General features: G+C 34.5%; 1 protein-coding gene across 4 annotated transcripts in view; it reads left to right on the forward strand.

Moving 5' to 3' along the window:
* NEMF (nuclear export mediator factor) overlaps positions 1 to 21,569 on the forward strand; it is a 62,832-nt gene that overhangs the window by 17,399 nt on the left and 23,864 nt on the right. For 3 of the 4 annotated variants that reach the window (XM_044664789.1, XM_044664791.1, XM_044664792.1), the window contains 16 exons: positions 1,654 to 1,740; positions 2,964 to 3,037; positions 4,168 to 4,238; positions 4,319 to 4,394; positions 5,011 to 5,073; positions 6,465 to 6,542; positions 6,637 to 6,845; positions 11,767 to 11,952; positions 12,842 to 12,905; positions 13,325 to 13,413; positions 15,465 to 15,568; positions 16,105 to 16,167; positions 17,716 to 17,828; positions 19,823 to 19,880; positions 20,600 to 20,658; positions 20,749 to 20,869. In XM_044664789.1, coding sequence (XP_044520724.1) covers positions 1,654 to 1,740; positions 2,964 to 3,037; positions 4,168 to 4,238; positions 4,319 to 4,394; positions 5,011 to 5,073; positions 6,465 to 6,542; positions 6,637 to 6,845; positions 11,767 to 11,952; positions 12,842 to 12,905; positions 13,325 to 13,413; positions 15,465 to 15,568; positions 16,105 to 16,167; positions 17,716 to 17,828; positions 19,823 to 19,880; positions 20,600 to 20,658; positions 20,749 to 20,869 — 1,515 coding nt within the window. The remainder of the gene's footprint in view (positions 1 to 1,653; positions 1,741 to 2,963; positions 3,038 to 4,167; positions 4,239 to 4,318; positions 4,395 to 5,010; positions 5,074 to 6,464; positions 6,543 to 6,636; positions 6,846 to 11,766; positions 11,953 to 12,841; positions 12,906 to 13,324; positions 13,414 to 15,464; positions 15,569 to 16,104; positions 16,168 to 17,715; positions 17,829 to 19,822; positions 19,881 to 20,599; positions 20,659 to 20,748; positions 20,870 to 21,569) is intronic. The other variant, XM_044664790.1, reaches the window with a different exon arrangement.

Here is a 21,569-nt window from a genome sequence, read left to right on the forward strand (position 1 = left end):
TGTTGTTTCCCTTCTGATTTTGACTACATTGTTTTTGTTTGTACAAAAACTTTTTAGTTTAATATAATCAAAACCATTTAATTTACATTTTGTAATTTTCTCTAACTCTTGCTTGGTTTTAAAGTCTTTCCTTTCCCAGAGATCTGTCAAGTATACTATTCTGTGTTCACTTAACATGTTTATAGTTTCCCTCTTTATATTCAAGTCGTTCACCCATTCTGAATTTATCTTGGTGTAGGGTGTGAGATGTTGATCTAGACCTAGTCTCTCCCATATTGTTTTCCAAATTTCCCAGCAGTTTTTGTCAAATAGTGGATTCATGTCCCAAAAGTTGGGCTCTTTGGGTTTATCATACACTGTCTTGCTGATGTCATTTATCCCCAGTCTATTCCATTGATCCTCCTCTCTATCTCTTAGCCAGTACCATATTGTTTTGATGACTGCTGCTTTATAGTATAGTTTAATATCTGGTACTGCTAGGCCCCCCTTCCTAAATTCTTTATTTTAATAACAAATTTCTACATAAGTTTTCTAAAGTCATATGATCCATATTGTCTCCCTCTAGTTCTACCCCGTTCCAGAGCTGAGAAGCAATTCAATCTGGGTCATACATGTATTATAATGCAAAACATATTTCTGTTATTCATGGAATATAATTTCTAAAGAAATTAAAATTAATTTTTTAAAGACCCATAGAACAAAAGTTAAAAGATAAATGGTGGGACATAAGCCTGCAGTATTTTTCATTAATGACTTGTATATAAGAAGCATCATAAAACATATGATCAAAAACATCTATGACCAAAAAGATGGCAAACATCTTAAGTGGTACATTTTTATTCCCAAAATATTAAAAGAGCCAGAGAAAGGCTTCCAAGAACATTAGGTGAGTCTTTGGAGGAGTGAGCAAAGGATATGATCATTTTCAATCCATATCAGTGCAAGGGAATACCTGCATGAACTGTGAAATTAACCATTAAAGTATTATATATGAAAGTAGTATATACAGGATTTGTTATGTTAAATTAAGCCATTTCATTCCAAAATGTTGTTAATTTGGTATCCACAAGGGAATGGGCCAGTATGTGTCTACACTGGGTAATTCCTTTTTTGAATAAAGCATTAAGCACTTCCTATGTTTAGAACCCTGGGGATACATTACAAATTTAAGATAGTCCCTGCTCTCAGGGAACTCCCATGGAGGAAACAATACATGAGAGGCTTTAGCTGCAAGCCAGGTGAAAACCATGCCTTGGCAAAGAAATGCCTCTTTTCCTTTTTCCAAATGTCATTTCCACTGCAGTCATCATTTTCTGCTGCTGAATCATCTGCCAGTGCCAAGGACTTTGGTAATAGAACTTTCTTCTCCCAGGGTTTGGATTATCTGTGGCTGAGCACCTGCAGGAGCAGAGACCAAAGCCAACATCTTCCCAAGATGATGGTTTGAGCATTGGGCTGGACACAAGCTCTTAGGTTCAGGATCCTGGGCTGTTTTTTTCTGGGTCTTAAGGGGAGATAGTGATGGTGCTTTGATTTGGCTGATACATATTGTTTCATATTTCTCCTTTAGGATATCCTGCTTTTGAAATGTTTAATACTAATCTGTTTAATGTTATTGGAAAATACTAAGTATAATATTCTCTACTTTAATAGCATATGGGGCCACTCTGATTGAACACTGTCTTAGAGAAAATGGATTCTTGGGCAATGTAAGAGTAGATGAGAAATTTGAAACTAGAGGTATGTATGTTATAAGTTTAAATATTCAATTTTATTTATTTTGCCTCTTTTTGTTTGACATGTTTGCTTTTATGTTATGGACAATTACTATTTCTAGGGAAAGAATAAATAAACAATATTCACAGCTTAGAATACTTGACTTTTGAGTTTCATATGTATATACACATATATGCATATATACATACACACATGTATATATGTACATGTTTATATAAATGAGGGGCAGCTATGGGGTACAGTAAATACAGTGCTGGTCCTGGAATCAGGAATACTACTTGAGTTCAAATCTGAGTTCAGATATTTACTAGCTGGGTAACCCTAAACAAGTCACTTAACCCTCTTTGCTTCAGTTTCCTCATATGTATAATGATCTGGAAAAGAAAATGGCAAACCACTTTAGTGTCTTTGCCAAGAAAATCCCAATGGGGTCATAAAAGAATCAGATACAACTAAAAAATGAGTAAACAGCATACATTATATATAAATTCACCTTCCCTCCTCTTTCCCTTCCATCTTCCTTCATAACTAAGTTTACTCCATTTGCCATTGGAGTTCTGTTGCTGATGCTAATGCTGTTGTTGTTGTTAGCAATAGTAGCCTGCCTTCCTTTCCCCCACAAGACATCTTTTGCCTCTGTCACTGGAGCCACCACTGTGGAAACTGGGGAAGTAGCATCCTTGATGCTAAGCAGTAGAGATGTATTTCTGGCATCTAGAATTTGAACTTTATTTTCCAAAAGAAAAAATCTTGTAAATTGTTAAGTTTTGTAGTACTATTAGTATTATAATAAAGATTCATTAAATATTTGTAGGTTAGGCTTAGCATTTTACTATCATTCATTCTAATAATTAAAATGCTATTATTTTTATCTTTATTGCTTTAATTCTATATTGGTATATTTTGTTTTTTTCTTCCTAAAAAGGGTTAATTATTGCTTATAATTTCAGTTAATCTTAGCAATAACATGCTTCCAAAGCATGTAGGTCAAACAAATATATGATTTCTTCTGGTGTTAAAAAAATGAAACTAATGGAAGACTTTAAATACATTGCTAGCTTTTATAAACAAAATTTGTTTTGCTTAAGTACCTGTTATCCAAAGCATTGTTGTTATAGAATATATAATTTTTACTCCTTTAATTGTTTAATTAAGTGATTCTTATGCCTCTTTGGCATAATAAAAGTAGGCGAAGGTAAATTGATATTTCTTTTTCCCCATATTAGATATTGAAAAGGTACTTATTTGTCTGCAGAAGGCAGAAGATTATATGAAAACAATGTCCAACTTCAGTGGAAAGGTAGAACATTATGCTATAATTCCTTTATAAACTTACGGGGGCGGTGAGGGGATAGCTGGGGGGCAGCTGGGGGGCTCAGTGGATTGAGAGCCAGACCTAGAGGCAGGAGGTCTCAAGTTCAAATCTGGCCTCAGATACTTCCTAGCTGTGTGACCCTGGGCAGATCACTTAGCCTCCATTGCCTAGCCCTTACTGCTCTCCTGCCTTGGAACCAATACACAGTATTGATTCTAAGATGGAAGGTGAGGGTTTTTAAAAAAAAAAAAAAAAGAAAAGAAACTTATGACACTTAACTTATAAAACCTAATGTGTATAAATATTGAATTTTGTATAAGTATTCTAAGTTTTGTAGTTCTTTACCTTTTAAGTCATAAAATGAACTGGATCAGATTAAACTAGCTAGAAAAGTGAAATAATTTGAGTAATTTAAATTATCTATTCTCAGAAATAGATTTGAGTAATAAGTTTTAATTTGTTAGAACTTTTGAAAATCTTTGATCATGTAGCTTCCACTAGTAGAGAGTTTGTCCTGTATTTGAAAAGGTCACTGAGCTAGAAATCAGAAGGTTACTTTATATTATCAGATCTACCACTACCTTTATGAGCCTGATGAGTTGTTTTTCATTTCTACCTCAGTTTTTTAATTTGAAAAACAAAGAGATTGGATTAGTCCCATGATGGGCAAACTTTTTAAAGAGGGGGCCAAAGGAAAGGAAATGCTTATCTGTCAGTCTGTTTCTAAGGCAACTCTTACAAAGTTTTGTTGTATTGTATCTTAATCATTGTATTTATCAGGTTAGGAATAATGTCGTGCAGCCACATAGAACATTTCAGGGGGCCCCTGAGTCTGGCCCGTGGGCCATAGTTTGCCCATCACCAGATTAGTCCCTTCCAGCCATAGTACTCCATGTTTCTATAACCTTATTTTTGGTGAGTCATCTCGAGACTTGTCAGTTTATTCTTTGCTGCATCTTACCTGGTTGAATCTTTGTTGCTTTGTCTTCCTCCTTAAAAAAAAACAACCCAATAACCACCAAAAAAATTTATACTAAAGCATGCTTATACGTAAAAATGTAAAATATAGGTCTTAATTCTGGTGAAAATTTAATTTACATCTTGACTTTCCTTAGGGGTATATCATTCAGAAAAAAGAGAAAAAACCAAGCCTAGAGCCAGATAAGCAGTCTGAAGATATACTCACGTGGGTATTTTAAAATTAGTTCACATTGGTGAGTTTATATAAACTATTATTTTAAGTGATAATATTAATTTATTTTACAGATATGAAGAGTTTCATCCTTTCTTGTTTTCTCAACATTCCAAATGTCCATATTTAGAATTCGAATCATTTGATAAGGTGGGTTTTCTGGTAATCTCTTTTCTAGGTTATCTAATCTAGGTAGATTCGTAAATTCTCTCCACGTGGTAATTATAATAATGTAGAACAATTATTAATAGGTTTGTGACATGTAGGCAGTAAGCAGTATAATGACAATTTATATATTGATTTATATTCATTTGCTATTTTATTTAAAGATGGTGGGCTAGGGGGCAGCTGGGTGGCTCAGTGGATTGAGAGCCAGGCCTAGAGTTGGGAGGTTCTAGGTTCAAATGTGGCCTCAGATACTTCTAGCTGCATGACCCTGGGCAAGTCACTTAACCCCCATTGCCTAGCCCTTACCACTCTTCTGTCTTAGAGCCAATACACAGTTTTGATCTCAAGAAGGAAGGTAAGGGTTTTAAAAAATAAATAAATGAATGAAGTAAAATAAATAAATAAAGATGGTGGGCTGAACCAAAAATTGAAAGCTCCATTAATAGTAAGATTGGTCCAAATCAGTTCGTTTCTTTTGAGAATTATCATAGAACAGACAGAAAAAAGTGAAATACTTAAGAGGATCCATTTCATTCATTTTTATCCAATAATAACATTTTAAAACTTCATATGTATTATGTTTGTTTTTTTAATTAAGGCAGTGGATGAATTTTATTCTAAGCTAGAAGGCCAGAAGATAGACTTGAAAGCTTTACAACAGGTATACTTATATTTAAAATATACTGTATTTATGTTTTATAAGAGATGATAGTTTGATTTGATCATTAGATGATTCTCAGAGATTCCTGAAATTGCCTTTCAGAAGTAAGGTGCCAGCTTTATTAACCTTTACTCTGGAAACCAGAGAGTAATCAAGAGTTTCAGGAAAGGCCCAGGCCCTACTGTTGAAAAGTATCTCCTAACGTTCTTCCACTTAGACAATGTCCTCTTTTAAAAATAAAATACTACAGGGAGCAGCTGGGTAGCTCAGTGTATTGAGAGCCAGACCTAGAGACGGGAGGTCCTAGGTTCAAATCTGACCTCAGACACTTCCCAGCCGTGTGACCCTGGGCAAGTCACTTGACCCCCATTGCCTACCCTTACCACTCTTCTGCCTTGGAGCCAATACACTGTATTGACTCCAAGACGGAAGGTAAGGGTTTAAAAATAAAATAAAATAAAATACTACAGAGAGAATTGGCCACATTGTCTTAAATGTCAATATTTATATTGTGTGTATGTGTGTGTGTATGTATATACATACATATATAAACAATACATGTGATTGATTGTGTTTCTGGTACCTTAGAACTTCCTCAGAACTCAGAATTTCTTTGGAGGGAATAAAAGTTTTGATGGAATGATAGCCAGGAGGAGATTTTTAAAAATTGATTGAATAATTTTGTAATTCAGGCAAAAATACGCTCAGGTCCAGTGCTCCGTTGTACTGGACAGCCACAAGGCAGCAAGAGTTAGGAAAGGCTGAGGTCAATAAGTAAGTGAAAGCTGACAAAAAAAGATTTTCTTCCCCTGTATATTTTGCTAAGTTTTGCCCAAAAATAATCCCCTATATACCACTGGCAAGAACAGATTTTAGATTGTCAATGTGAGCTATATTTATTAGAAGTAAATAATGGTGATTACTTAAAGATAGACTGAAAGATAAACATAGTAAAAAATGCATTCTACTTTCTTTCCAATTTTGAAAGTAAATTTGGTTTCTAAATATTGCAATTTTCTTGTAATATGTGATAATCTAATTTCTAAGAAAATTAATTTAGGTAAACGTTTAAGTGTAAAAAATTCTATAACATTGAGAAAAGAAGAAATTATATACATATGTATGAAATTGTATACATTATATATAATCCATGCTGCTCTATACTTTTACTAATGATGAAAAGCATCAATTTGACATACCTCTAATATCCCTTTTTATTTTTCATTTATATCTGGCATGAAAAGATGAAAAATAAGTTTAATAAAATCCAATTAAATTTTTTCTGCCTATTTTTAAGACATATTTTCCTCTGAGTTAACATTCAATTTAATATCTACCTAGATTTCCAATTTGCATTTCTAATATCCTTTGATCTGTTTTGCTAATGAAAGGAGAAACAAGCATTGAAAAAGTTGGATAATGTCCGTAAGGACCATGAGCACAGATTAGAAGCCCTTCATCAAGCTCAGGTATCAGGTGTTATATTTCATTCTAATATACCTTTTTTTCCAAAGGGTACATTTGATTGGCATTGTAGTAATTAACTTTTCTTTGTTTCTTGAGGAAATTGATAAAATCAAAGGAGAGCTCATAGAAATGAACCTACATACAGTTGATAGAGCTATCCAAGTGGTTCGGAGTGCATTAGCCAACCAGATAGACTGGACAGAAATTGGATTAATTGTAAAAGAAGCCCAGGCTCAGGGAGATACTGTTGCAAATGCCATCAGAGAATTGAAGCTGCAAACAAATCATGTCACAATGCTTCTAAAGTAAGTATTGTGAAGTCTGGTAATGAGAAAATTTGCTACTATCACCTATTTATGATCATCTTTGATCTAGAAATTTTTTTTCTATTTTTTTTCCCTGGTGTTATTCATTTCTTTATCTGCTTTTATGTCTAAATTGAAAACCCAAATTAGGGCCACTCACTGCAAAATTAGAATATGAACTATCTAGATTTGAGAAATTTAAAAATGAGTAGGAGCTTTGTTCAGTTTCTCTCATTGCAATTCCTTCATTTGGTTGTAAATGCTTCTATTGGGTGATTAAGTGGTTCATTCTTATTAGAGAGGAAAAAGGAAACCCATTCATTCACAATACTCAATGTCGAAATAAATTCATTCATTTATTTTTATAAGCATTTGTTATTTCTCCAGGAGTACCCCATCTCCATTAAATTAAAAAAATAATTTCTCAAATTAGCACAATCTAACAAAATTTCCATATTGGTCATACCCAAAAATGTATGGCTCATTTTACACTTTTAGAATTTTCTGATAGGATAAGCAGTAGCATATTTCATCTTCATTGTTTTGGATTTCTGTTTTATCATTCGTGACCAGAATTTTATAGTCTTTGAAAGTATTTCTTTGTAATATTGTTTTCATATAAATCATTCACCTAGTTCTTCTCATTTCACTCTGCATTGGTTCACAAAGATCTTAGTTTCTTCCAAAACCATTTTGGCATTTCTTCTGGTATAATAAAACAGAATATCCCAAAAGTCTTGGCACATTTTAAAGTTTAAATAGCTTAAAACTGTGCTAAGACTTTTGGGACACCCTGTATTCTGTCAAATTTATAAACCACAGTTTTGCTTAACCATTTCCCAATAAGAGGACAACCTATAATTTACAGTTTTTGGCTACTGTGAAAAAAGCTGCTATAAATATTTTTATACATATGAGGCCATGTCCTCTTCCCTTTTTTAAAAATTTAATTTTTTCCCCAATTACATGTAAAAACAGTTTCCAACATTTTTCACAAAATAGAGTCTCAAATCCTTTCCCTCTCCCCTAACCCCCTTGAGATGATAAGCAGTCTCATATAGATTTTACACGTGTAATCATGTTTCCATATCAATTTTTTGTGGAAGGAAACTCAAATAGAAAAAAATGAAGTGAAAAAAGTTTGATTTGTCTAGATTCAGACTCAGTTGTTTTTCTCTGGAAGTAGATGCATTTTTTTTTTATCATGAGTCCTTTGGTATCATTTTAGATCATTGTTTTGCTGAAAATAACTTACAGTTGTTCATTGGAAAATATTCTTGTCAGTATGTATTATGTTCTCTTGGTTCTGCTTATTTCATTCTGATTCAGTTATGTAAATCTTTCCAGGTTTTTCTAAGCTCCTCCTGCTCATCATTTCTTATAGCACAGTAATATTCCATAACCATCACATACTGTAACTTACTCAGCCATTCTCCAACTGATAGGTATCTCCTCACTTTCCAAATCTTTGTCCCCAAAAAAAGAGTTGCTTTGAATATTTTTGTACATATAGGTCCTTCCCCTTTTTGTTTTTTTATCTTTTTTGGGATATAAACCTAGTAATGTATTACTGGGTCAAAGGGTATATACTGTTTTATAGCCTTTTGGTCATCAATCCAAATTGCTCTCCAGAATAATTGAATCAGTTCACAATTCCCCGACAATGCATTCATGTCCCTGCTCTCCAAGATGCCATCCATATTTTGTCATTTTCCTTTTCTGTCATAATAGCCAATCTAATAGATATGGGGTGGTACCTCAGAGAGTTTTAATTTGCATTTCTCTAATTGTGATTTAGAACATTTTTTGCATGACTGTAGAGAGGTTACTTTATCTGAACTGCCTGTTCATATCCTTTGCCCATTTATCAATTTGGAAAGTACTTGTATTCTTATTTTTAAACTCATTTCTCTATGTGTTTGAGAAATGAGGCCTTTATTTGAGAGACTTATAAAAACTTTTGCCCCATTGTAATTACTCTGTATCACTTTCATCCTATTTATCCCTGCTTAATTTCTGACCTCTATCTCCCCCAATTTGCCCTCTTTTCTCTGCACCTCTTCTCTCATCCCTTTCCTGTCTATTTTCCTGTATGGTAAGATAGCTTTCTTTACCCATTTGATTGTGTTTGTTCTTCCCTCATTGAGCTAATTCTGGTGAACGTAAGGTTCACATGCTCTCCTCCTTATTTTCCTCATCTTCCGTTCCTCTGTGAATGTTCTTTCATGTGCAATAATTTGCCCCATTGTATTTTTCCCTTCATCCTCCTTCAGTGTTTCCTCTTTCTCATGCTTTAATGGAATTTTGATTTTTACGTCATCCCATCATATTCAACTCACATCTTTGCCTTATATCTATGTATACTCCTTTTAACTGCCCTAACAGTGACAAAGTTCTTTGGCTTTACAAGAATCATCTCCTCATATAGGGATATAAAATTGAGCCTTATTGAATGTCTTTTGATTTCTCTTTTCCTGTTTGCCTTTTCATGATTCTCTTGAGTCTTGTATTTGAGAGTTCTGATCCATTCAGCTCTGGCCTTTTCTTTGCCCTCTGGGAATATCATATGCCAGACCCTCTGATCCTTTAATGTAGAAACTGCTAAGTTTTGTGTTATCCTGATTTTGGCTCCAGGATATTTGAATTGTTTCTTTTTGAGTTTATGCAATTTTTCTCTTTAACCTGGGAGATTTGGAATTTGACTATAATATTCCTGAAAATTATCCTTTTGAGATTTCTTTCAGGAGTTGGTTGGTGAATTCTTTCAGTTTCTATTTTGCCCTCTGGTTGTAGGACAATTTTCTTTGATTTTTTGAAAGATGATGTCTAAGCTCTTTTTTTTTTATTGTGGCTTTCAGGTAGTTCAATAATTCTTAAATTATCCCTCCTGGATTTATTTTCTAGGTCAGTTGTTTTTCCCATGAGATATTTCACATTACCTTCTCTTTTTTTTTTAAGTTCTTTTGACTTTGATTGTTTCTTGATGTCTCATGGGATTCACTTCCACCTACCCAGGTCTAATTTTTAAGGTATGATTTTCTTGAGTGAGCTTTTGTACCTCCTTTTCCATTTGGTCAATTCTGCTTTGTAAAGAGTTCTTTTCCTCAATAAATTTTTGTACCTTTTTTTTTTTCTAAAGAACCAATTCTGTCTTTCAAGACATTTTTCTCTTCAGGGCATTTTTGCATATTTTTCCATTTGGCCAATTCTGATTTTTAAGGATTTCTTTTCTTCAGTATTTTTTGGTGCTTCCTTTACCAAGCTATTAACTCTTTTTTCATGATTTTCCTGTATCAGTCTCATTTCTTTTCCTAGTTATTTGTCTATTTCTCCTATTTGATTTTTAAAATTCTTTTTGAGTTCTTCCATTGACTCTTTGGACTTGAGAGCAATTCATATTTTTCTTGGAGGCTTTGGATGCAACAATATTGACTTTGTTGTCTTTTTCTGAGTTTGAATCTACTCTTTTACCAAAATAACTTTCTGTGTTGTTTCTTTTGTTGTTGTTGCCTGCCATTTCCTTTTCCTTTAGTTTAAAAAACAGTTAAAATTGGCCTCTGTAATTGTGATGAAGGGAGGACTGTCCCAAACTTCAGGTTTTTTGTGTGACTGCCTTGAGAGCTGGCACTGGGGATCTATCTGCTTTTAATTCTTCCAATGTGGTATAAAGTAAGGAAAGGTGTATTTAATACTCTCCTGTTTGTGCTCTGGGCTGTGAGTACCCCCAAACAGACTTTTACCCCTTGGAACTGTGACCAGGATCCCCTGCAGCTGTAGGTGATGGTGTGTGTTGGTGCCCCTCACCCTGCCACTATACCCTGAGACTGCAACCTGGTTCTGCATACGGGCAGTGGGAGAAGAGTCTTGCACTCAGAGCCAGCAAAGGAACCCTTTCAGTCTCTTTCTGAGTAGTTGTCTGACACCCCTTCCCATATGTGGCTGAGAATTCTAGAAGCCTTGCCTGCTGCTTTTGCTGTGTCCACAGCCTGCTGCCTTGCTGGGGCCTGCCCTGGTGCTCTTTGCTCTACCTCTACCTCAGAGTACTGGGTCCCTCATGCCAGGCTTTTAAATTGTTTTGGGCTAAAAAAATTACTTCTTCATGCCTTTTTGTGAGTTATGCTAATCTATAATTAATTTTGAGGAGTTATATCATTGTTTTTTGGAGGATAATTTGGTAGAAATCAGATGGGCCCATGTCTTGGCTCTACTCCCCAACCTTATCTGCCTAAGAGTGGTATGGCTGAGTCAATTTCTTAATTGCACAAAAGTCTAGTGACTTTTTAGACATAGCTACAAATCATTTTCCAGAATGGTTGGGTCATTTCATAAATCCACCAACAATGCTCAAGTGGATTGCTTACTTATAGCCACTTCAATACCAAAATAAATTTATTAAAGGATATTATTAAAGGATACCTGAGTTCAAATCCATCCTCAGATACTTACTAGCTATGTGACCTTAGACAAGTCACTTAACCTCTGTTTGCTTAACCTACTGAAGAAGGAACTACTCCATTATATTTGCCAAGAAAACTTCATGGATGGTATGACAACAGGATAATGTAATGAATAAACCTGCATTCAAATCTAGCCTCAGAAAACTTATTGGTGGTGGAACCCTTGGCCAGTTACTTAATCTCTGTATGTCTCGGTTTTCTCATTTATAAAGGAAGATAATAATAGCAATTTACTCCCAGAGTGATTGGGAGGATAAAATGAGATAGTATTTGGCCTTCCCTCAAAACTTCCCACAAAATCATTTTTAAAAATTGTATCTTATATTTACATAGAGCTTTGGAGTTATTTTAAGATTCTAAAAACTAAGTATAATATAAGTATTTTTAAATAGGATACAAATAGAAAATATTAACTCAAATTTGAAAAATTAATGCAATTTTGAAATGATTTATGATTTCAATAGAAACCCATACCTAATATCAGATGGAGAGGAAGAAGAAGATGAAACTAACATTGAGAAAGAAGAAACAGAAGAACCAAAAGGGAAAAAAAAAAAGCAAAAGAACAAACAGCTTCAGAAACTTCAAAAAAATAAGCCATTACTTGTTGATGTTGATCTCAGTTTGTCAGCCTATGCTAATGCCAAAAAGTAAGATTATTTAATACAAAAAGAATCTTAAAAGTCATGTAAGCATGTAAAACTTTCCTAGTGAATTCTTGGTTCAAAGATATTTTATTTACCCAGTTACATTTAATAATAATTTTCAACATTTGTTTTCTAAAATTATAAGCTCCAGATTACCTCACCCCTCTCAGAGATTCTTGTGAATTCTTAAATAATGAAATATTGTAGATATTCAGGAAATATGTTTCCTATTTTTGACATTAATTTCAATCACAGTACTTTTTTATTTGCTCAATTTTTACCCTATGTTATAGATCATTGATGACGAACCTATGGCACATGTGCCAAAGATGGTGGCATATAGAACACTCTCTGTGGGCACACATGTTGCCCTTACCCCCATCCCCAATCCCCAGAGTTCATTGCTAGAAAGGCAGAGGGACTCGGGCAGAGCTGCTCCCCTCCCCCTCTCCACTGCCTGACAACTTTTTTTCATATCCCCTACCCCTCTGCCCAACAGCCCAGTGGGAGCACACAATTGGTAAGGTGGGCAGCCCACAGGCAGCAGAGCTGAAGGGGAGCAGAGTGCTCGAGCCACTCCCCTCCCCCTCTCTATAATCGCTGAGGACATTCTTCATTTCACCCACACCTCCACCCAGCAGCCCAGCAGGAGCACTTTCTCCCTCCCTTGTGTGGAGTGGGGCAGTAGAGTCGAGGCTTGGCTGGCACTTGGTGGGGGAGTGAGGCATGGCATGTGGTCTCTGAGGGAGTGGGGCACGTTACGTGGTATCTAAAAGGTTCACCATCACTGTTATAGATAATTAAATCTAGTACTTCACAGACCAAGGTTCATGAAGTGTAAAGAATAAAAATCATGGAATTAGAATTTTAAGAGAAATTTATGTTATTGCAGATACTATGACCATAAGAGACATGCTGCTAGGAAAACACAAAAAACAGTTGAAGCTGCTGAGAAGGTATTGAATATTTCTTAGATTGTTTATTTTTTTCCCCTCTGTTACTTTAATGGCCTTACTGTAAGCATTCCTTCCTCCTTTCTTTTCCCAGTGTCTTTTTTAATTCACTTTTACATATGTAGACACATGGTATAGTGGAAAGACTACTGAAAAGGGAGTCGAGACCTGGATTTTGGTCCTAGATTTGGGACTTATTAATTGGATAAATTTGGGTAAATTATTTGGATAAAATAATTTATTTCTCAAGATCCCAGTTTCCTTTTCTACAAAATAGAGTAGTGGTAGTAGATCCTCAAGATCCCTTGCACAAGCTTTAAAATTCTCTGATTCTAAGTTTCTTTCAGTAATTATTACTTAGGTTTTACAATTAGCTCTTTTTTATAATTTATTCCTTCTAAAATGATTTTCTTCATTCGTAGGCATTCAAATCAGCAGAAAAGAAAACAAAGCAAACCCTTAAAGAAGTTCAGATGGTTACCACCATTCAGAAAGCAAGGAAAGTGTATTGGTGAGTGAACTTGTTTAATACTTCTTAGTTTTTCCACTCATTTGAAGTTATTTGCCACCAAATGAAGGAATTAAAATGGATACAAGAAAACAATGAAGATTTCTCATTCTTTTAAAATCCCTTGGACCCAAGGAATCCTCATTCCATTGTGAGTGACTTTATTTTGCCATTTCACTTTGGAATCATTAAATTTTGGGAAGTTTTACCTTATAGCATGTAGAAATCTATTTCTTCTACCCATTGTTCCTAATTCTGTCTTTTGGGACCCAGAAAAAAAAAAAGTCTGATACCATTTATTGGACATGTCACCAGGAGGATTCTTTTGTGTATAAAATAGATTAGGAACTGCTGAAGCTCTCACATTGTGTTTTCAGCTCTCCTGTTGTATTAGATAGTAATCCCTTTTCCTAGCAGAAGACTAGAAGCTCTCATATTCCATCCCCTCTGACATTCCCAGATCCTATAATTGAATCTTCTATGGCATGGTTTACTGTTCTTTCACCTTGGAACTAATACTTAGTATCAATTCTAAGACAGAAGATAAGAGCTGAAAAAAAAATGGCCTTAATAAATGTATGTATTATTCTCATAAAGGTTTTTTAGGGGTGGGTAAATAGGTGTGTTGGTCAGTAGTAATTGATATAGTTTAAAAACCATTTATTTTTTTCTCCCACTTCCCTGTCCATTATTGGGGGGATGGAGTGGGGTGGAACCAGACTGTTTTAATAAATATGCATAGCCAAACAAAACAAATCCTACTATGGCCATGTGCAAAAATATGTCTTGTTCTGCATCTTGTGTCCTTTACCTCCTCTAATGAGTAACATGCTTCTTCATCAATCTTATGGAATCTAGTTATTTATTGCATTGATCAAAGCTCTTAAGTGTTTTCAAAATTATTAGTCTTTATGACGTTATCACTATTTTATAATTATTCTGTTAGTTCTGCTCACTTTACATCTATTAATGCCAGTTTTCCCAGTTTTCTCTTCTGACTTTGATAGTTTAATAATTTCTTAAAACATAATAGTATTCTTTTACACTTATATACTTTAATTCATTCTGTCATTTCTCAATTGATGGAAACCCCTTCCCTCTTAATTTCTAGGTCTAGGCCCCTATAAAAAGAGCTGTATGTGGGGGCAGCTGGGTAGCTCAGTGGATTGAGAGCCAGGCCTAGAGACGGGAGATACTAGGTTCAAATCTGACCTCAGACACTTCCCAGCTGTGTGACCCTGGGCAAGTCACTTGACCCCCATTGCCTACCCTTACCACTCTTCTGCCTTGGAGCCAATACACAGTATTGACTCCAAGATGGAAGGTAAGGGTTTAAAAAAAAAAAGAGCTGCTACAAATATTTTTATGCGTATGCATATTTTTCCTTATTCTTTGATTTATTAGTGATGTCATTGGGTCAAAAGATATATACACCATTTAGTGACTTTGGAGACATAACTCTAAACATTTTTTCAGAATAACTAAACCATTTAACATTTCCATCAGGCTGGCTATTTTTCTTGATCACCTTTAAGGGAATTGGAGGGGCATTTAATAATATCCTTAATTTTTCCAAGCTTTTATTAGCCTCAGAATAAGAAAATCCCCTGCACCCATATCCAGCTCCTAAATGAAAGATTGATCTTTATATTTTATAAGTCTTTCTAACAGTGCTCATGAAACCTTTTTGAACTGAACAGCCATTTAGCAAATTAGGGTAAATCATAACTTATTAATAATTTTTCTTCCTCCTTGACTTTTATTAGACCTATCTTTAAAAGATGAAAGAATAATTCTTTTTATATTCTCTATTAAAGTTGTCAGTTTAGGACAAGATACGGTGATTTATTATGTCGATTTGGGGCAGTGTATAAAGATGGTCACATGAAACCATCAACTAGTTTTTTGTTTTCAGGTTAACCTTTTGGCCTTCATGATGAAAGCTATTTTGAAAAGGAGAGGTAGATTCAGGCAACTTGGACATTTAAAAATTTATAGGAGAAGGGGGGGGGAGGGAAAGATGATAGCTAATTTTTTTTTTCCTGATTTGACAGGTTTGAGAAGTTTTTATGGTTTATTAGCTCTGAGAACTATCTCATTATAGGTGGAAGAGACCAACAACAAAATGAAATGATTGTGAAGAGATATTTGACACCAGGTTTGTAAAATTCATTTTAAAGTTTTGAAGTATTTTAAATGCACTGACTAGGTATCTTGACCAAAAAAATACTTTTTTTTCCATCTGTATTCTTTTGGATATCCACTTGGTAAAGGAACAAAACAAAACAAAAACCTCATAGAATTTAGATGTGAAAGGAACCCTAGAGTTTATCTAATCCATCTCCCCCATGAGGAAAACTGATTTAATTAGAGATCAGATGACTTATTCAAAATCTTTTTGTTAACAGGAAACAGAAGCCACAATCTTTGGACTGCATAGAAAGAAATTGTTCCACAGCAAATTTCACTGACTTGTTTCCATATCCCATTCTAATATATTAGCAAAACCAATTTGAGTCTACTAAAGTCCTCATAATCTAGTTGCTAGTGTGCTACTTATTGAATTATATTTTAATGAGTTTCCTGAAGGAAAAATCATGATTTTGTTCAATTTTTCAGTGCTAAAATTTGAAGCATTTTCTTTGTACTTTGAACCTTTGTGCATTGTGATAGATGTTGCTTTTTTTTTTTAAGGGGATGTTTATGTTCATGCTGATCTTCATGGGGCAACAAGCTGTGTAATTAAGAATCCAACAGGTAACCTTCAGTTCTTTTTTAAGACGATAAATGCAAATTCTGAATTACAGAAATATAATACAATAAAGAGCATATTGTTCTATTCTGTTTTTTATTTCCTCTGTGCCTTGGAAAGCACTACACTTTCTGGAACCAAACATCGTACATCCTGATCTTCACCCCTGTAGTTTTCTGCCCTACCAATCTTGCCACTGTTGTTCCACCATCCAAATAGGAATGTCACTGGCCATGTCTGAGAGGAGCAACTAATTTTGCTTGGCTCTCTCTGGGACTGTCAAGATTCGTCTTGACAATAGCCATTTTTGACCTTGCTATGCATATTTTCTTCTCTTTCTAGCCTTTTATCTCATATTCTGAGAATTGAAGTTAAATCACCACTACCATTGACTCTGAAAAAAGTGTAGTAATAGATTGCCCTATTATGCCACTTACTATCTTTATGACTTTTCAACCATAACTCCCTTTCCTAAACACCAGTTCCCTATATGTTTTGATTTCCTTGTGTAATCTCCTTAAGGGCAGGGACATTTTTATATTCTTATTTTTTATATATACACACAAAAATCTATATATATGGTTGTATATATAATTTTTATATTTGTATCATCAGTGCTTAGCAAATATTACGCACTTAGTAAATGCTTTTCATTCATTTATTAATGCTATCTTTCATTTTAATTTGAATCTAAAGTTTATCCTATTAATATTTCTAAGTCTTAAGACTTAGAAAAAATATAGGAGTATGATTATTTTATTTTTTAAGATTAATTTCCAAAATGAAATTGAAGTCACTATAAGTGATATGAGAACACATTGCTATATGATTAATTATATGGGGTGTCAATTTTAATTAGACTAATTTTTAAAATGTTGAACTTAAAAAAGAGCATTTCCATATACACAAAAAAGAATTTATATGAAACTAAATTTCCATTTCATATCACTGGGGTTTTTTTTTAAATATATAATGTATTCCACATATTACTTTCACAATTGTACTATTGTTTGTTTCTTTCTGAACTATCTTCTATGCATTTTAAAAAGTATTAGAATTCCCCCTGTTGTTTGTTTCTGGTATCACAATCTCCCTCATTTCAATCACCCCGCTCCAATCCTCAAGTAAATGGCCTTATTTTAAAGTCCATACAAGATAAATATTTAATTGCAATAAGATTTTTTTTTTAACCCTTATCTTCTGTTTCTGAATTGACACCAAGTATTGGTTCCAAGACAGAAGAATAGTAAGGGCTAGGGCAATTGGAGTTAAGTGACTTGCTGATGGCCACATAGTTAGGCAGTGTCTGAGGCCAGATTTGAATCTAGTACTTCTCTACTCCAGGCCTGGTGCTCTATCTACTGAGCCACCTTGCTGCCCTTGCAAAAAGAGTAATACTTTGATATATATAATTAGAAGTGCTGTTAATGTTCATATCCATTTTTAGTACTTAAGGTATGTTTCAAAAGAAGTGAGTTGGGTTTTTTTAAGTTCTACCATCTGAAAAAAATGCATAGCTAAGTAGTTCAACAGTTGTGACATTATTATTGTAGGAGAACCAATCCCTCCACGGACTTTGACTGAAGCTGGCACAATGGCATTGTGTTACAGTGCTGCCTGGGATGCTCGAGTTATCACCAGTGCTTGGTGGGTGTACCATCATCAGGTAATGAATGCTTTTGCTTTTCCTTAAAAATAAATATTAGTGTATATTATCTCTGTGAACAGTGCACCAAAACTAAATTCAAGGAGCCCAGTATTGAAAAATAGAATAGCTGGACTTTTGAGCATCATCACAATCATTGTTGTATCCATTTCTTCCTGGTTGGAGTCTTTTCTTGACATTATACATGGTTAATGATCTTTTATCTGATCATGTTATATGCATAGTGTCACAGCTGGTAAAAAGTAGGTGATGTAGTGGATGAAGAACGGGACTTGTCAGAATACCTAAATTCAAATTCTGTTTCAGACATTTACTAGCTATGTGCTCCTGGGCAAGCCATCTAATCTCATAGCCTGTTTCCTCATCTGTAAAATGGGAACATTAATAGCACCTACCTTGCCAAATTATGTGAGTTAAATGGGATAATATTTGTAAAGTGCTTTGTGAACCATAAAGTAATATATACAGTTGCCTTGAAGATGTATGGTAAAAATCAAATTTTAAGAATCATTAGGAGAAGGAGAACGAGAGGAGAATAAACATTTATATTGTGCATACTATGTGCCAGGTACTGTGCTAAGTGCTTTTCACAAGTATTACCTCAATCTGTCCCCATAACTCTGCAAAGTAGATGCTATTATTACCCCATTTTATAGTTGAGGAAACTGAGGTAAATAGGTTTAAGTGACTTGCCTAGAGTTACCCAACTATTAAATGTCTAAGGCCAGATTGGAAATTAGGTCTAACAAACTACAGGCCGAAAACAATATCTACTGCATCACCCACCAGCTGCCTCAAATGCCATCATTAATGATGGTAGAAATACTTTTGCAAAATACTTGAAAAGATGTGACTGGTAGGTACGGTTTATTATTAATAATCCTCCCTTTGACTAGTTTGTAGCCATTTTAATCATTCCATTCTCTGTGTTGTCATATGCCAATTACAAAAAATTAATTCCATGTTAGGATGTTTTTGTTTTCTACCTCAACTGTTGAAGTTTTGTAGTAGCATTTATTTTATGCACTAAACTTCTTGTGCATTGTGTAACTGGAATGTTGTACCCTAAAGACTCCATCTTCCAGAATTATTTTTCTCATCCCCAAATTCCTTTTTCTTTTGTCCCCTCATTGCATCCTCACATTTTGTAAATAAGTTGCATATAACACTGCCTGTTTTCTCTCTTCTCCCGCGTTCGCAGCTGGGAAAGCTGGCTTTACTCAGGCTTTTACTTTTGTCTTTTTATTCATTTTACTTCAAGTGATTATTAATAAAACTCATAAAATATAATAATTGGAGTTGTTATCTATTAATTCTTAAGCTTACAGCATTAATTTTTTTAAACCCTTACCTTCCACCTTAGAATCAATACAGTATTGGTTCTAAGGTAGAAGAGTGGTAAGGGCTAGGCAATGAGGGTCAAGTGACTTGGCCAGAGTCACATAGCTAGGAAGTGACTGAGGCCAGATTTGAACCCAGGAACCTCCCATCTCTGGGTCCTGCTCTCAATCCACTAAGCCACCCAGCCGCCCCCAGCATTAATTCTTGTGGAGAATTATTCCTGGAAGTCTCTTCCTTTCTTTCATATGCATGAATAATCTGAATGATAATATCTTAGTGTTCAGTGTCCACTAAGATATTATCATTCAGATTATTTTAATAAGGTTCTTGAGTTGAAACTGGCACCATAGTAAAAGCACTGGGCTTGGAATCAGGAAGAAATGAGTTTAAATCTAGCCCAAGTTACTTAACTATTTGATCCTAGCAAATCACTTAATCTTTGTCTGCCTCAGTTTTCTCAGCTATAAAATGAGGATAGCATCCACCTCACAGGGTTGTTATGAGGATCAAATGAGATAATCACTTTTAAGGTGCTTAGCACAGTGACTGGCACATAGTAGGTGCTTATTCCCTTCTACTTCCCCTACATGGTGAGGTTTTCACTCATTTATTCAATCTTTCTCATGTTAATTGAATCTAATATTATTTTCCAGGTATCTAAAACAGCACCAACTGGAGAATACTTAACAACAGGAAGCTTCATGATAAGAGGTAAAGATTTAATATCAATCTCCTCATTTCCACTGATGGATTGTGGAGGCCATGCATGTTTAGAAATCTATTTAACAGTATTCAGTAGCATAACGTAGAGATTGAATTGCAACTGTATCTTAGGTAATCTTTGTAATAACTGGGAAGAGTTTTGTCCAAGATTTATTGTTTTCAAATCTGTTAATGATTTTATTGGCCCAAAATTATCTCTTCATGGGGGCAGCTGGGTAGCTCCGTGGATTGAGAGTCAGGCCTGGAGACGGGAGGTCCTAGGTTCAAATCTGACCTCAAACACTTCCCAGCTGTGTGACCCTGGGCAAGTCACTTGACCCCCATTGCCTATCCTTACCACTCTTCTGCCTTGGAGCCAATACACAGAATTGACTCCAAGACGGAAGGTAAGGGTTTAAAAAAAAAAAAAAACTATCTCTTCATGGCATAAAGCTACAGTAGACGAGATTGATGAAAGCACATTGTTTTAAGATGTGGCAACTGTAAAGCAGAGGACAGCCATTTATTTCTGCTGTCCATTAATTATTCATTGTACATAATATATTCATTATATATAATATAGAAATCTTTAAATAAGAGAAATCTCTGCATAATCTGTCATTGAATTATGACATTGAAATATGAAGTCACTAATGTTGTATTTCTACAATCAGAAGATATAGAGAATCTTTTTTAAAGCAGAAATATACATTTTTTGTTTTTTTTAGGAAAGAAGAATTTTTTGCCTCCCTCGTATCTTATGATGGGATTTAGTTTCCTGTTTAAGGTACACTTTATTTCCCTAATTATTTTTTCTTTTCTTATATTTCACTAGAATCTTAGACAAAAGTCACATAAGTAAAAATTTATTCTCTAGGTGGATGAGCCATGTGTTTGGAGACATCGAGGGGAACGGAAAGTTAGAGTTCAAGATGAAGATTTGGAGACAGTGGCTAGCAGCACTAGTAAGCTAGCTTCAGAAGAAATGGAGCCATTAGGTATTTTGTGGATTTTATCAAATTTGATAAGTAGTGGCCTTTATTTCAATAAATCTCTAAAAATGTTTTTAATTGAAAGAATAAATTTTATTTGGGATAATTTGAACAAACATGTTTTTCTAGATTGTTAACTATTCTGAATTTTGGTTTTCCTTTGTCTTTGTAGACTCAGTATCTGACACAGTGCCTTGCACATAGTAAGCATTGAATAAATATTTGTCATATTCAGGGGTAATTCAGTTGATCAAGAGCCAGCCCTGGGGACAGGAGGTCCTAGGTTCAGATCTGGCCTCCAACACTTCCTAACTATATGACCTTAGGCAAGTCACTTAACCTCAATTGCCTAGGCCTTCCTGTTGTTCTGCATTGAAACCAATACTTAATATCAATTCTGAGACAAAAGGTAAGGGCTGGAAAGAAAGTATTTACTTCAAACCCTAACTAACCATAAATTTATAGAAAATTTGATTATGTCCTAAAATACTAAAAAGTAATTTTAGCAAATGTGGAATTAAAGATTTCACAAAGATACTTTAGCAATATGTAAAACTAGTACTAGTTTTGTAACTAGGAAATTATTATAAATGATGCATAGATGAATTTATAGTAAATGTAGTTTGTAATTGTAGAGACTGTATTATCAAATAGATAGAGTACTGGTTTTAGAATCATGAAAACTTTGGTTCCAATTCCATCTCTG

This window comes from Gracilinanus agilis, chromosome 2 (genome assembly GCF_016433145.1).
Source record: "Gracilinanus agilis isolate LMUSP501 chromosome 2, AgileGrace, whole genome shotgun sequence".
Classification (NCBI taxonomy): Eukaryota; Metazoa; Chordata; class Mammalia; order Didelphimorphia; family Didelphidae; genus Gracilinanus; species Gracilinanus agilis.